General features: G+C 42.0%; 1 protein-coding gene across 1 annotated transcript in view; it reads left to right on the top strand.

Moving 5' to 3' along the window:
- LOC124776755 (discoidin domain-containing receptor 2-like) overlaps nt 1–16,524 on the top strand; it is a 198,800-nt gene that overhangs the window by 84,348 nt on the left and 97,928 nt on the right. Inside the window, exons 2-3 of the mRNA XM_047251888.1 lie at nt 7,235–7,337; nt 12,366–12,471. Of these exons, the coding sequence (XP_047107844.1) occupies nt 7,271–7,337; nt 12,366–12,471 (173 nt within the window). The 5' untranslated portion in view covers nt 7,235–7,270. The remainder of the gene's footprint in view (nt 1–7,234; nt 7,338–12,365; nt 12,472–16,524) is intronic.

Consider the following 16,524-nt stretch of genomic DNA (forward strand, 5'->3'; position numbering starts at 1 on the left):
GGATGAGAAACGACTTTCAAATGTAACTTATATTTCCCTTATTTGATTAGGAAAAGCAGGCCGCTGTTGCCGAGTGGTTCAATTAGCTTCAGACTGGAACTGTGCTGCTGCTACGGTCCCAGGTTCGAATCCTGCCTCGGGCATGGATGTGTGTGATGTCTTTAGGGTAGTTAGGGTTAAGCAGTTCTAAGTCTAGGGGACTGATGACCTCAGATGTTAAGAGTCCCATAGTGCTTAGAGCCATTTGAAAAAAAAAAATCTTATGGGACTTAACTGCTAAGGTCATCAGTCCCTAGGCTTATACACTACTTAACCTAAATTATCCTAAAGACAAACACACACACCCATTCCGGAGGGAGGACTCGAACCTCCGCCGGGACCAGCCGCACAGTCCAATGACTGCAGCGCCATAGACCGCCGGCTAATCCCGCGCGGCGAGAGCCACTTGAACCATTTGATTAGGCAAAGTGCATGGGACAGCTGCGTACGAAACATAATGTTTGTTAAGATTGATGTATTCTTATGACAAATGTTCTTGCAGACGAAGCTTACGTTGCCATCAACAAGTATTTCGTGACTATTTTATTCATACACTAAACATAGGAACATTGCAGTCACTGAATACTATTTCACTAAAGCTTCAATGTCTGGTAACGCATTCTGAGCACCGCTAATTCGAATATAAGCTTTTAAAATAAAGTCTGTCAGTGAGCTTTGTGGATAGATTTCGTTCCTTGCGCTGTGGAAAGAAGTTGGGCTCTCAAATATGCAGGTCCAGACATCAACGTAATCGTAAATGCCGACTTGTGAAGTTGTGGAAATTAATGTTAAAGAAAACTTTAATTCTTATCCAGAAGAGTTATTTTATTATGGAACTTATCATCAACTACTGCAGGCTTGTAAGTTCTAACTGTAGATAAGCATTCTGCACTGAAGTGTTAAAAATTGTTAGTTCTTACTCGTGAGTCTGGCCTTCACTTTTAAGCACCTAACTCGGCCACAACGCTGCCTTTCATCGATTTTGAAACACCTGTTCTGCACTTTAAGCACTGCGACATTAATTATATTAGCTTGCGTTTAAAACTACAGTGAACGTAACAGATTGTCACTCCTCCGAAAACAGAAGAGCCACTTTTCACCGCAAGCGTCGTCTACTGAAGTGGTGTTAACGAGCGTGAGCTCTAGGGCTCGCCTTTCTGTTTCCTGAACGGGTTTCATCTAGAGGTTAGCATGGTTTCCCCCAGATGGCGGGGTCCCAGTTTCGATTCCCAGCCGGAGCGGGGATTTTGTAAGCTTGGGGATTGGGAGTCTGTGTTGTGCCAATCATTTCACCACAAAAAAGACGTGCAAGTCGCCGACGTGGCGTGAAACAGAAAGACTTGCTCAAAGCGGGCGACCACTCCACTGGGGTCTCCTGGCCATTAATGCCATACGGTTCCTTTCTTATATAAAGTCTTGGTTCAGCACTTTACATCAACATCCAACAAAAGGCAATTCAGAGGAATATAGCATTGGAAAAAATTCGAAAATTTGAGAGCAGGTATCGTGCATATTAATTCAACAACTGTAACAGTAACAGCCCGACCATGAACCATGGACGTTGCCGAGGCGTGATGGCTTGAATGGTTAAACGTAGGAGCAACCGCAATGGAGCGATGTCTTTGGAGAGGCGAAACATGTGGCTTCTGAAGAGGGGCATCAGCCTTTTCAGTAGTCGCAGGGGCAACGCTCTGGATGACGAAGGACTAATATACCTTTGTAACATCAGCCAACATGGGCTTGCTGTAATGGTACTGCAAACGGCTAAAAGCAAGGGGGCAGCTACAGCCGTTATTTTTCCCATGGGAACACATCTTTGCTGTGTGGTTAAATGATGATGGCATCCTCTTGGGTACAATATTCTGGGCGAGGACTACTCAGAATAAACTGGTATTTTATTAGTCGGTACGTACAAAGGTGGATCGCTTAATCGGGTAGGTACTTTAGAGAATTTAAAACGGCAAATGGAAAGGTTTAAAGTTTGATGTTACCGAGCAACAATCATACAATAATTTTTAAATGAGCACACAAATATTTGGCTTTATTGTTGTTTATTTAATTACGACCCAGGTTTCGGCCTTTTATGCCATATTCAGGTGATTGAGTCTATGTCAGTAACATATTTTGCAGGACAACAAGCTCAAAATTGTCCATAAATTAACAACAATATTCGCTCACCACGAAATGCCAGATGTGAAAATCATCATTATGTAAATACATCATGCCATATTTAATAAAAACAGGTTTTCTTTGGTCTATACAAGATGAACACACGTTCTTCAGCCGTCATGATAGTGAGGACTCAGAAATGGCCGAAACGTGGGTCGTAATTAAATAAATAACAATAAGTCAAATAGCGGTGTGTCTATTTAAAAAAAAGGTAAAGATCGACGTAGTGGGAACAAGTGAAGTTTGATGCCAGGAAAAATAGCAAATTCTGGTAAGGTCAGTAAGTGTTATACGTAATTATTCCGATAGCTGTAATGCAGGAGAAGCTCTAATAATGAATAAGAAAATAGGAAGGCGGGCAAGCTACTATGAAATGCCTAGTGAACACATTATAGTAGCCAAGATATACACGATATCAACACCTCGCACAGTAGTAAAATTTTATATGACGACTAGCTCCGCAGATGTTGAGGAGATTGAGTGAATGTATGAAGAGCCAAAGGGAATTATTCACATAAAGATGACAGTTTGATTGCGATGGGGACCTAAGTTCGATTACAGAGAAAGGAAGAGTTGGAGAAATAGTATTAGGGCACGGATTAGAGAAAAGAAATGAAAGACTAAGCCACCTGGTCGAATTTTACACAGCATATAATTTAATTATAGGTTACGCTTGGTTTCGGAATCATGTAGGGAGATTGCATCGTTGGAAGACACCTGCAGACATTGAAAGATGGTAGATGTGGATTCCGACCACAGTTTATTAGTTAGAAACTTGAGATTAAAACTAAAGAAATTGTCACAAGGTAGGAAATTAAGGGGATAGGACCTGGAAAAGCTGAAAAACCCGAGGTTACTGTGAGTTTCAAAGAAATCATTAGATAACTTTTGGGTGAAATAAGGGATAGGAGCACAATAGAACTATGGATAGTTTTGTGATTGAATTAGTGAACTCAGCAGGGGATCAAATAGGTAAAACGCTAATACTCCGTAAGAATCTTTGCGATACACTTAATATACTTAAAGGCTTACTTGCAATATACGATAAGTCAATTTAGTCCATTGTCTTTAAATATTTAGCGTACCTATTGCAATATAAAACATCAAATTGGCGTATGTGAAAGTAATGTTACACATTTCCTCTTAATTCACATTTAGGTCTTAAAAATTATTTGCAAACCCTCTTATTTAATGCACTACACAACAGAAATACACAAACGTTTGATGCATACAGTACACTCTGGTGATTATAATAAGAACATCAACGAAAGTAAAATAAAAATAATGGAGAATAGTCGAATTAAATGAGGCGATACTAAGAGAATCACATTAGAAAGTGACGCATTAAAAGTAGTAGGTGAGTTATGCTATTTGGGCATCAGAATAACTGATGATGGCCGAAATGGAGAGGATACAAAATGCAGATGTCTGTGAAAAAAAAAAAAAAAAAAAACTTTCTGGAAAAGAAAAACTGTTAACATCTAATATAAATATATTTGTGTGGTGTGTAACGTTGTACAGAAGAAATGTGGACAATAATTAGTTCAAACGAAAGGGGAACATAAACTTTTGAAACGTGATGCTACAGAAGAATGCTGAAGAATATTCTCATAACTGTGGCAACCTCATACTTTACAAAATGTAAAATCAAAGTGTGCTCTCACCTGTACCAGTGTTTCACTTAGCAAGACGTCTGTGAACTCAGGTCTCAAACCGTGGTTGTGCAAGCGGGCAAATGAATCGAATGCTGTCTCTTTGATTCGTTTCCGCGTGTGTTCGGCAAGTCATTATAAGGGGTCATCAAATGAAACTGAACATCCCCCACAAGGGACCATGAAGAATGGTAATCACCACACCCGCTGAGATATTTATCCCAATAGGTGACGAGACGATTAATTCATGTTTCGTAGTATGCTGTCGACCACTGACGGATCCACAGACGCACCCACTCTTCCATGTTGGACTGAAACAGACGTCCACAGATGTCTTTCTTTAGGTCGTCAAAGATGTGAAAGTCACCTGGTGAATGATCCGAGCTGTACGGAGGATGCTGCAGTGTTCCAAAACCAAATCGTCGAAGAGCAGCCTTCGTCCGACTGGCAAAATGAGGGCGGGCGTTATCGTGCAACCAGATTCTTCCTCTGCTCGTAGGGTTACTCGAGCGCGCAGCCACAATTAGCGCTATAAAGACACTTTGCAGAAACTACGACGAGTCTTAAAATCAAAACGCCCTGAATGCTTTAGTACCTAACCATCATGTTGCACGACAAACATCGTCCCCATCTACCAATCAGACGAAGGCTACTTTTCGGCGATCTTTCACCGGGTGATTTTCACATCTTCAGGGAGCTAAAAAAATACGTATATGCACGTCGCTTTCAGTCAAAGGAGGATGCACAAGAGTGGGTATGGTTGTGGATATGTCAGCGGCCGAGTTCAATCTATGAAATGCAAATTGATCGTCGCGTCTCCCAGCGGGATAAATGTCTTAACGTGTTAGATGATGAAATCTGAACGGAGCCATTCCATGGTCCCGTTGTGGTGGTTGTTCCGCTTACATTTAACAGCCCCTCATTTTTTTCGGTTGAAAGTTTCACTTTTCTGACTCCCCTGACTCAACTTTCTCTGGTTTGTAAGTTCTACCTGCAGACGTACGAGTTGTGTTGGATTTCTGTTTACAGCAGGCGCGGTCAAGCTGGGAATGTGTTTCTTTACCTGACTAGAACATTACGAGTCAGGCCGTAAGCCCGTACACGTGGGTAGGCCATCGCGTAAGGAACTAACATGTATCCTGCAATAAATTCAGCTTATAATGTACAGACGTTCTTGGCATTTTCGAGAAAATCTTCACGCTACTTAATTGTCCCAAATTTATCTGCGAATTTTGAAAATCGATGCCTGTAAAAATCTAAACGCTTCTTCTGAAATGTGTTTCTGGAAGAGAGTCGTATGACCTCGGCATGTCGCACCGCATGTAATGAAACTAACCGTTTCGGGTGCTACTGCAGCCATTCTGAAGGAGGCTGCCGAAATATCAGAAGTGTTCGTAGTCTCAACACTTATGACGCAGTCGCGCAACCACAAGAATTTTATTTAAGTGAGATGCATAGGACAGTAGAACATTTACCAATACAGTAATTTCTTATTCAGAAGTAGCACACGAACAAAGTAAACAGGAAACAGGTTAATGTTTCCTAATTATGGTTAATGTTTTCTAATTAGAAGATACTTGGGCTAAAGAGATGTAAAACTACACAAGAAACTCGACAGCTCCGCATGGTCGTAGATTCCCTATGAAGAAGTATATCAGTAAATATGTTTAATCGGCGATATGCTCTATAACTAGGGATACTGATTTCCGGAACAGATTTAGACTTTCCCGGCCTATTCTTTTCTTAAATCCTCATCGCGTCCTTCCTCTCATCCGTTCGTTGTGACTCCCTGTATCTGATTCGTTAATAAAGAGAGAGAATATTGTAAGCAAGAGTAATTAAGTAGGAAACAGTTCCTGATGTTTTGCAAAATTATACTTTTTTTATTCGGTCACTAAACGGGTCGCTTTGTCCTAAGGCCATCGTTAGGTGACTATCAATAGTCAAAGAAGTCAGCAAAAGTTTCGAGAACAAATAAATATAATATTACAGTACATTAGGAAATGTGCCCTATTTAATAATGCTATAATGTTCTTCGACTACGAAAGATTAAGTGAATTTTATAAATTAAAGCAGCAACCAAAAGAAAACTCCTTTTGTTTTATGAAATTTCGAGTAGGAAAGTATTAGCTCCTTTTTTTTTTTTTTTTTTTTTTTTTTTTTTTTTTTTTTAACAAATATTCTTCATTTCATGTTTCCACAAAATAAAAACGCAAAGTAATAGTAGACACAATACTCTTCTGCCTCAGCATTGATTGATCAAGTACGGCCCGGTAACTGGCTGGTCAGAGAATCTGGGTACTGGGCGGAGGATACGGGTTCAGTTCCCGGTTGTGCCCAGGATTTTTCTTTGATGGGAAACCTCGTGATGTCGGATGAAGAGTTACTTCAATGAGAATTTGCGGCACATAGACTAATTAAACATTAGTGACTGTTCCTCTTTCTCCTCTTTGTTCCAACTGCAAATCTAAGAGAAAAAAACAAACAAAAAAAATCAGATACCGTAATGTGCATTGCTAGATACGTACGCTCCTTACGGTCGATCCATCATTGATTTCTTGTTCTCGACGAAACTCACCGCACAATATTGTAACTTTATTGCACCTGTTGTAACGGAGAACACAAATCGCAGTTTTCTGCTGTTTTATCGCCATCTCGGCACGGCACAAATTCTGCAACGAGCGAACGGGAGAGAGAGAGAGAGAGAGAGAGAGAGAGAGAGAGGACTCCAGGGATACCGCTACTGGCAAACATAGGAACAGGTGACTTACAACTGGCGCCAAAGCGAATTTTTATTTTTGACGAGCTAGTTAAAAGTTTCTCCAAGTTTCTATCGTCATTTGCGTAGAAAATATACCAGATGTGATTATATCTGGTTTTAATTATCACCTCGAAAGTCAGAACGTTTCTTTTTCTACTCTTACATGTCATGGAGTCCTGTCACACATCGAAATCCTCACGCCAGAGACCGTGGCACGTACCTGGAGCAATCCACAGAACATTTGTAACCCTCTGAATTATACTGACACACTTCCAGTATTCCCGCAACTACCGAAAACGAGCTGTCGCACAATAATCCACTTTGCTTACAACTTTTTGTGCTCTAACAGTGCACTACGGAAATCTGGCAGTACTACGCATGAAATTAAATGTTAATGACTACTCTCCTTTCTACCCATTTCTCCAACTACGCATCAGTTCATATACTTAACGACCTCTTCTTACGAGAACCGCAATGGTTTCAAACATGAAAGAATAATTGACACTTGCTCCTTTCCTGAAGCCAGGCTACGGGACTGGCAATGAAACCCATGTACTGACACGTGTTACCACTTTGAACCATAGCGTTCTAATGGTGTGTTCCTTCTTTGCAGGCCGGTTTGCGGTGAGCAGTGCCGGAGTCAGTGAGGATGCAGTTGTTGGCGGCCGTGGCTCTGCTGTCACTCCACGTGGCACTGTGCTCGTCACTCGACGTGTGTGAGTACGCACCTTACCGCTATACTTACTGCTATCACTGATAACAATTACTAGTTAACCGCCGACAATGTGCAATATATTTTTAGCAATTCGGAATAGAACATTGTGTAGCAGACGTTAGTGTTAATACATTATCTGATCAAAAGTAACTATACAACTCTATGTAATGCAGATTATGTCGCGAGAGGCGGAAACCACCAACATAAAACGAGGCATTGATTGTCATCTGAGCAATGCATCCTTTAGCAACCTTTTAACCGTATAAAACGCTCCAAATGGCAAAAATAATGTTTCATCTGAAAAAATTATGTGACTACACCTCATATGATCCAAAGTGTCATTGCGTAGCAGAACTCTGGCTGCACCTGGTTAATAAAACTTTTTTGATCCATGACTGGATTTATAACATGACAAAAAATTATTAAAATCAAAAAACCAAAAAGAAATTAGACATAGGTTTCAGGGAGCGTGGACTGGGCTCACACGGCACAAATGGGTCCTCTGATGGCTGGCTTATAAGTTAGATTTCACCGGTCTTGGATCGGGCGACGCTCGCCCTTTACCTGAGAATAAAGCGAAGTCGCACATTGGTTTCTACATTGGACTTGCTTTCGGGAGGACAACAGTTGAACCTCCCGTCCGGCCATCCTGATCCCCTAAATCGCTTAAAGCGAATGTCAGGATGGTTCCTTTCAAAGGACGCGACTAATTTCTTTCCCGATCCTTCCTTAACCCGAGCTTATGTTCCGTCTCCAGTGGCTCGCTTTCAATGGGACGTTTAATACTAATCTTCCTTCCATCCTTCCGGCTTTCTTTTCCATAGGAGACAGCCCATTTTATCTCTGTTTTTGCACAGTGTAAACGCTCTTTGCTGTTCTCGATGTTTCCTGAATTTTTGGTCGGTTTTTTTGGCCTAACGCTACACTATGGCGCCACGTTCCTTAGAGCAATTGTGTGTGTGTGTGTGTGTGTGTGTGTGTGTGTGTGTGTGTGTGTGAGTGACTGTATACTTAGTTGGTACGAGAACCGATTATACTTGTAGCAGGTCAGGCTACCAGCGTGCTCGCGTCTGTGCCTGTGATTTCCCAGATTTGAGACTAAGCTATTATCTAACTGCTGCAACTTCTCGTAGAGCTATCGAACAGTCAGGTTAAAACGTTCTTGCAGTGACTGGATTCCAGTAAGTTCACGATGCACCACTCACGTGGCAAGTGCAAGTCGAGTCGTAAGACCCTGCCCTGCAGACCCAGAAGCAGACGTATGTGTTTGTTTGCGGCTTTGGCTCACTCTACGGCCACATATTCTATCACTGGTCGGATCAGCGCTAGATTGAACAGTTTGAGGGTACAGTAAAAGCTGGAACCTTTAAGCGTCATAGCGCTTTATCCCTGACCTCAGTAGTGCGTTGTCTCTGCATGAGGTATCCTTCTAAGGTTGTCCACGGCGGATATTACGCAGAGCCCGCGCTGGCTGAACGTCCACTGGCGCTAAAGGCGGCTTGATTGTAACGGTTTAGCCTTGAGCGGTATTAGATGCCACTCAAGGCCCTGGCCCATAACACGTTGCATGTCCTCAACAGTGCACAGCTGCCTTTTTGCGAGCATCGATCCACCGGAGAGTTCTGGGATCTTGTCTTGTCCATCTCTGCTAGCATTCAGTGTTCGGAGGATGATTCACAGCTGTTGGTGGTTGAATGCCTATTATCTGACAGTGATTCACATTCTCCGCCCAGCCTGACTATCGTTAAGGTGAACGCGTCAGAGATACTCGGGCTACGTATTCTGGCTGCAGCCTGCTCCCATGCCAAGCGCTTTCGTCGTTGTCAGCATGTCACGAGGAGCCGGCGCTGGCGAGAATATTCCGGTAAATACGGCGACCAGGCTCCTGGAAGTCTTCGAAGTCCTTAGTTACGCCCCACTGAATAGTAGAGTATTGACCTTGCCTGTATTACATTTATGATTCGGATTGCTCTCTGAACTGTTTCATTAGTTGAAGACAACCTGGCCATTCTCTGGACTTCCTTTCGGATAGACATTCACTTCGTGAACTCCGCTGTCATCGACCTCAGAAAACGCCGTTCGTGCGACCAGTCTGTGCGGTACCGCCAGTGAGTGGGGCCATAAAGTGTGTTCTACCTAGGCAGAGTAGAATAGAAAATAACGGCTTGTCTCTTCGTGCCGGATTATAGAGGCGGCCACAAAAAAATCGGATTTTCAGCAAATGACGTTGCTCAAGAGAATGATTTATTGGGACGAGGTAAATGTTTAGCAAAAGAACGTGTTTAGGTAGTATTTAAAACCGCCTGCCAACGAGTCCCCACTGTCACTCATAAGTAAGATCTCTGGGTCATAAGCAAGGACTATCCTCTGAGAAACAGTGCCCCCCTCAGCCTGTTCACATTGTCAGTGACTCACGTTCATTTTGCGTGTAGTGCTGGTGCATCCCAGTCACACATCGTCATTCACAACAGTTCTGTCAGTCATAAGTAAGGTCTCGCCCCTGGGAAACAGTGCTCTCCTCAGCCTTTTCACATTGACTCACGATCAGTTTTGCATGTAGAGCTGGTGCAACCCAGAAACACACTAACTCTTACTCGTCGCCATTCACTACAGTACTGTCAGTCATAAGTTAGGTCTCTCGCTTGTCCGTAGTGCCAGTGACTCGCAGTCCGTTCTGTGCATAAACTGCAGCATCCCAGGCATGCGCTGTCTGTTACACTTGTTCATTCACTAAAACACAGAATACATGTGGACTTCACTCCTATAGTTCCTCAAAGTTGGAATTTTCTTTGCAGTAGTGAAAATTTGTAAAAAAGGAAATTCTTTTTTGCAGATATAGTAACGATACTTAATGGCTATCCAAAATGAATTGCTGATGTGAATAAAACTCGTAATGTAAACTTCAAAGATGACTTCCCCTCATATCAAAATTGCCGTTTCTATTATTTGCGTTGGGTAGGAGTAACTTTATGTGTCTGTGAGTGAAGGGTTCTGAGGAGCGAGATATGCATGACACTCTCGATCAGAATTACATCGTGCTTCTATTTTGGAAGGAAATTCACAAAAGCGAGAAGCCTGATGTCTCGAGCCACGGCGTCTCGCCTGACGACCTTCGTTGGCTTATAGAAACCCCATAGGTCTCGGTCTTATAGCCGAAAGATTCGTCCGTATTCCAAGCATTTTTGTTCATAAACAGAACGAAATCAAAAAGTAATGCATTGTCACTCAGATCATATAGTGAACTTTCTAAATAGGTTTTTCGTAGCAAAGAATATAAATAAAACTTATAGAAAGAAGCAAAGCAAAATCGATATGTGTTTTATACACGAAGCGAAATCAGAAAATCCATACATTCCTGCCAAGTAAATTCACTGTCAATTTATATTCATAAAGCTAAGATTGTGTCGCTTCGTTCTGTCCCTGACATAAAGTTCAGAAAATATTTCTGCCAATGAGGTATATGAAAAAACCAGCGCCACCTAGTGGTTGTTTGATGTAGTATTTGGTAACAACTAAACATTCGAACTACTAAGCTGGGCAAACGATATTATATAAAAGTTTAAATTACAATATATGTTTTTCCTTGTTCCGATTTTGATGAAGTAAATCCTGTATGTTTCTCCAAACCACGATCAAGTTTCCCCTTGAAAATACCATGAAAATTCGTGTACTAACTTTGGTGATTAGCGTATTCAAACAGACAGACACGGCAGATTTTAGATAAAACATTAAATTGCGATATCTCTTTTTTCATTATCCGATTTTTATGAAACAAATATATGTTGATCCAAGCTACAATCAAGATACACTTAAAGACACCATGAAAATTTGTATAGTAGATTTGGAGACAGACAGACACAGTGATTTTACAGTTCTGTTATTAGCGCAGAAGATACAGGTAAAATCACCTCAGCTGTATAAGTAAACGCGCTACGACCTGTTTCGTGTTAAGAACATCTTCAGGTTGCCAGGCTGTGCTATAGTCATGATACATGTGTGAACTATAAAAATTGGTGGTTTAATTAATGATTAAAATGAAATAAACGATTGAAAACTACATTTCCCGTGTCTTTGCTGGATGAAGATAAAACCATTTTTTGCATTATGTCAAAAAGCGTCTTAAAGCAATGGAAAGAATCAAAAGCGAAATACTTTTAAGAAAATGGTATTAGTAATGGATAACCGACAAGGTTTACTGTTGATGCGGTGGTCGTAGATCTTTACGTCCCCTCCTCCCCCTCCCCCAGACTAGCTGACCGATATTCACAGCGCTTCGTGCAAAATAAAGTGTCTGGCGCAAGTAAATATTATCTGATATACTTTTTCTTTTGAAACTTCTATACGCGTTAAGAAATTACCATTTGGGATTTACACTCTGGTAGATTTATATCGAACTTCTTTAGTTGAAAGCAGCACAATAGTTCCTTCCAGTAACCTACTTCATTCGTTAAAAATAAGTTGTGAAGATCGGTTATACAGTGAGTAATGCAGATCAGTCACTTCAAAGAAATACGTAGTTTTGCGGAAAATATTGTTAGACTGGTTAAGTTTGGAGGCTGAACACAGCTCAAAGTCATTTTAGGTAGTATCGGAAGTACAGAAGATACATGCGAGGTAAGTTTTTAGTTAAAGATAAGATATTTAATCTCTAAATGTAATTTGTGCAAGCTTCTTCTGCCTAACTACGTCGATAACAAATGGGAGGAATGTTGGTGAGCTAGGATCACAAGTGAGTTTCAATAAAACACACACACACACACACACACACACACACACACACACACGCACACACAAATTGGCAGAAAGTGTTGATGAATCATATAACTCAAATGTTATTTGCTTTCCCTTGGTGACAAACAATAAATTTTCTTTCTCTTACTGCCCTGACAGAACACTGCGAAATATAGACGTCAGAGAAAGAGTTGAGTAGTGTCCTTCCAGAGAGGCTTACTTGGTAAGCCACTCAGCGCCGCGCCTGCCTCGGAAGTGTGACTCAGGCTCCATTAACATGTGTTCCTGTGTGTCGCAGCGCAATGCGTCTGGCCTCTGGGAATGGAGTCCGGCGCCATCCCGGACAAAGACATCACCGCCAGCTCCTCCTTCGACAGCGGAAACGTGGGACCGCACGTCGCCCGGTAAGTGTCAAGCGTGCATGGTCTCTGCGCTACGCAACAACTAACTTTCTCCATTAGTATTCAATACTTTCCCGTGGTGTCCCCAGGGCGTGCTCAGACAAATGTCGGATGGTTCCTTTCGAAAGTAAGATGGTGATTTCCTTCCCAACCTTCCATAATCCGAACTTGTGCTTCGACTCTAGTGACGTCGTCGACGCGAGTCCTAATTTACTTCCTTAGTATTCAGTGCACAGCCTATTTACTAATTACATCTCTATCCATCCGATCAGAAATGGAAAGCAAAAATGACAGCTGCGACAAAAGATTTGCCGAACAGTACATTCCGACCATTCCAATGAACGTGAGGAGTGGCACGCGTTTCGTCGCGGGTTTGGACTTAAATGCTATGCTCTATGTTTCTGTCCTCACCACAGCTGTGAACTTGGATTCTTGATCACAAAATATTTCAAACACCCAGTTCCTTGTGAGGATGCTGCTGGGATGAAAAAAGTGTTATGTTTCTGTTGCGGTCATGTATTCCTTATTTTATTGCCGTATCAGTTTAATAAATTAGAGTTTGCAAATGTAAAAATTGATAGTGACTGACACTGAGGCTGATAAGTTTTCATTTTAGAGATACGTAGGCCAGAAGATATGTCAAAGGAAGGGAAACCTACACTTACACAACGTCAGTAGGTTCCGAGAAAGATTTTGACAATGTTTGCTGGAATACTTTGTTAAAATCCAAAAATAAAAGTGATAAAATAGAGGTGGCGGAAGGTTGTTTGCAATTTACATAGAAACAAGACCGAAATTATGACAAAGGACATGAAGGGAAGCAGTGGGTGAGAAGGGAGAGAGACCGGATTGTAGCCTATCTTGGATGTTGTTAAACCTGTATAATGAGCAAGCTGTGAAGGAAAATAGGGAGTAATATGGAAGAGGAATTAATGTTCAGGAAGAAATAATAAAAACTTTGAGGTTTGGTGATAGCACTGTAATTCTGTCACGGATGGCAAAGGATTTGGAAGTGCTGTTGAGTAGGACGGATAATGTCTTGAAAATAGGTTATGCTGTAATATCAGTGCCGACAAAAGCAAACAAGGGTAATTGAATGTAGTCCAGGTCATACTGAGAGAATTACAGAAGGAAATGAGACACAAAAAGCAGAATAACTAATGATGGCCAAACTGGTGACCATATAAAATGCAGACTGACAATAGCTAGAAAAAAAAGAAAATATGTTAACATCGAACGTAAATCTGAATCCTAGTTATTCTTTCTTGAAGGTATGTGTCTGCAGTATAGCGTTGCACGGAAATGAAACATGAACGATGAACATCTCAAAGAAGAGAATAGGAGCTTTTAAATTGTAGAAATATTGAAGAACGTTGATAGGTAGATGAGTAGATCGAATAACTGTTAACAGCTGCTGAAACGAATTAGAGAGAAGAGAAATTCATGGCACAGGCTGTTTAAAAACTGGGATCGGTTTATAGGACATGTCAAAAAAATTTTCAAATGTGTGTGAAATCTTATGGGACTTAACTGCTAAGGTCATCAGTCCTTAAGCTTACACACCAATTAACCTGAATTATCGTAAGGACAAACACACACACCCATGCCCGAGGACTCGAACCTCCGCCGTGACCAGCCGCACAGTCAATGACTGCTAGGACATGTCCTACGGCGTCAATGAACATTCAGTTTTGTAATGGAGGAAAGCGATTGGGATACGAATTGCAGACGGAGACCAGAGGAAGACTACACTAAATAGCTTCAGATGAATGTAGGTTGCTGTAAGCTATGCAGAGCTGTGGAGACTTACCGGACAGAGTGCAATGGAGAGATGCATCAGACCGGTCTTCTGACTGAAGATCATGCCAAGAACCACTTCTTACACAATAATGTTGAACAAACCCTGAAGGCCCAACAGTACTGACCGACCGCCGTGTCGGCCTCAGACCACAGACGTCACTGGAAGCGGATATGGAGGGGCATGTTGTCAGCACATCACCGTTCTCCCGGCCGTTGCCAGAACCGTGACCACAGCCGCTACTTCTCAGTAAAGTAGCTCCTCAATTGGCCTCACAAGTGTTAAGGGCACGTCGCCGGCCAACAGCGCTTGGTAGACGCGGACGGAAATCCACCCAAATGCTAGCCAAGCCCGACAGCGCTTAACTTCGGTGACAGTCTTCACTGCAGATGTGTCAGAGTAGATATACAACGCTTATTTTTATTCGCACATAAACTCATGCTTCGCGTATTAACATAAAAAGGAGACTAAACCATTTTTCTATACGACGACACCAAGAATATCGTCAGCATCATTTCAATGAAGATGAAGACTTATCTACCAGTGTTATTTAGCACATATTTTGCAAATTTTTCTTATATAGGTATTGCTAGACGTTCTACGTCGCCTCTGCAACGTCTAAAATGAGTGTGTGTCCAGTTTGTTTAGGGAGTTTTCATTCAGATTCCAGCATGCTTGACTGAAGAAGTTTTACATGTTCACTGCTGTACATGGAGCTTTTTTTGATATGGTGCTGGAACGATAAGTCAGTATGTTGCAATTTTTCAGGGTCACTTAAATAATACACATAGACTCGTCAGTTGAATCAACATGTACAAACCGAGCGAAACAGCTGTTATACTGCTTTTTAAACTTTTCTGCAACAACTACACGCTGTATTTAAAAGATGGTTACGTAGAAATGAAGTGCATTGTGACATACAAAACAGTCTTTCAGAAACACTTCCAGTAATTTACTCATTGTGGTTTTACTTCAGACGAGATTTTCATTGCTTCAGACGAAGAAATAAAATTCTTTAGAAGTTCCCGACATGATGTACATTTCGAATCAAATTCAGATATTTTGGATGGTACTGATGAACTTTCTCATAAGTGCACTGCATATTTATTTAGATTTAGTTCCAAGAGTCAGCTAAAAATCTATTCTCCTAGAATGTGAAAAGAGTTACCAAGTGAGACGGAAGGTTTGATAGTAACGCACTGTCGGCTCCACCACACAGACCCTCCGTCAACTGGAACACCAACAGCATAGTAACATCACGTGCTGCTCCTCCCAAACCCACAAGGAAACGAGGCGTTCTCGGGGGACACGCTGATGGAACAAATGTCGTTATTCCGGGGTGTGCTTTTATCACCGTGAAACATGGTAATAAGATGGGAGGCGGCGGTTTAGGCCCAGAGCGGGAGAGATGGCAGCTCGCGGAAGAGAGTTGCCGATATTGCGCTAACGATGTAAAAATTCGCACGTAAGCGGCGAGATTAAACCGCGGCAGGGCGCTCCTCCCCCCAACCCGCCCTACTCCCCCGCCCGACCCCCTTACTCCAGCCCCTCTCGTGGGGGTTGCTATGACGACACGGCAGAGTGTGGCGCGCGTGGAATGTGCGCGGAATGTGAGGGTAATGAGAATCTGGCCCTCTCCGTACTCTGTAAGCGGCTGTATACCTCCTGCAGGTGCAGTAATCGCGGCACACAGACTATTTGGTGGACAACATAATTTAGTCAAACATTTCCGGGATTCCTCGCAGTGGCTGCCGTTATTGCTTAGAGAGGACGCAGCGGAACGGACATTTTATGTATCACATGGTTGAATGGATTAACTATTTTAAGGAACTAAAACCTCGATTTAGGTATTGATCATCATTATAGTTCCTGTCGCCTGATACTCACTGTTAAGCTATGTTGTCCTCGTAACGTTCTGTTGATTTTTTTCTTCCCGCACAGCATTAACGCTGCAAGATGGAGAGGTGAGTCTGAATGCATCATTCCTGCTCGGCGTATTGGCAACCACTGGTCCGATACAATGGCAAACGTGAATTTTGGGTGGTTCTGCACATTCTTTTCGGCTACTATCTGGCTGGTGCTTTATAAACACAACACTCAAACAGCTAAAACACAGAAACGAATTCAAGAAGAGTTACACTAAACTGCCCACGGATTCACACACCATCATCAAATGGCTCTGAGCACTATGGGACTTAACATCTGAGGTCACCTGTCCTCTAGAACTTAGAACTACTTAAACCGAACTAACCTAAGGA

This window comes from Schistocerca piceifrons, chromosome 1 (genome assembly GCF_021461385.2).
Source record: "Schistocerca piceifrons isolate TAMUIC-IGC-003096 chromosome 1, iqSchPice1.1, whole genome shotgun sequence".
Taxonomy (NCBI): Eukaryota; Metazoa; Arthropoda; class Insecta; order Orthoptera; family Acrididae; genus Schistocerca; species Schistocerca piceifrons.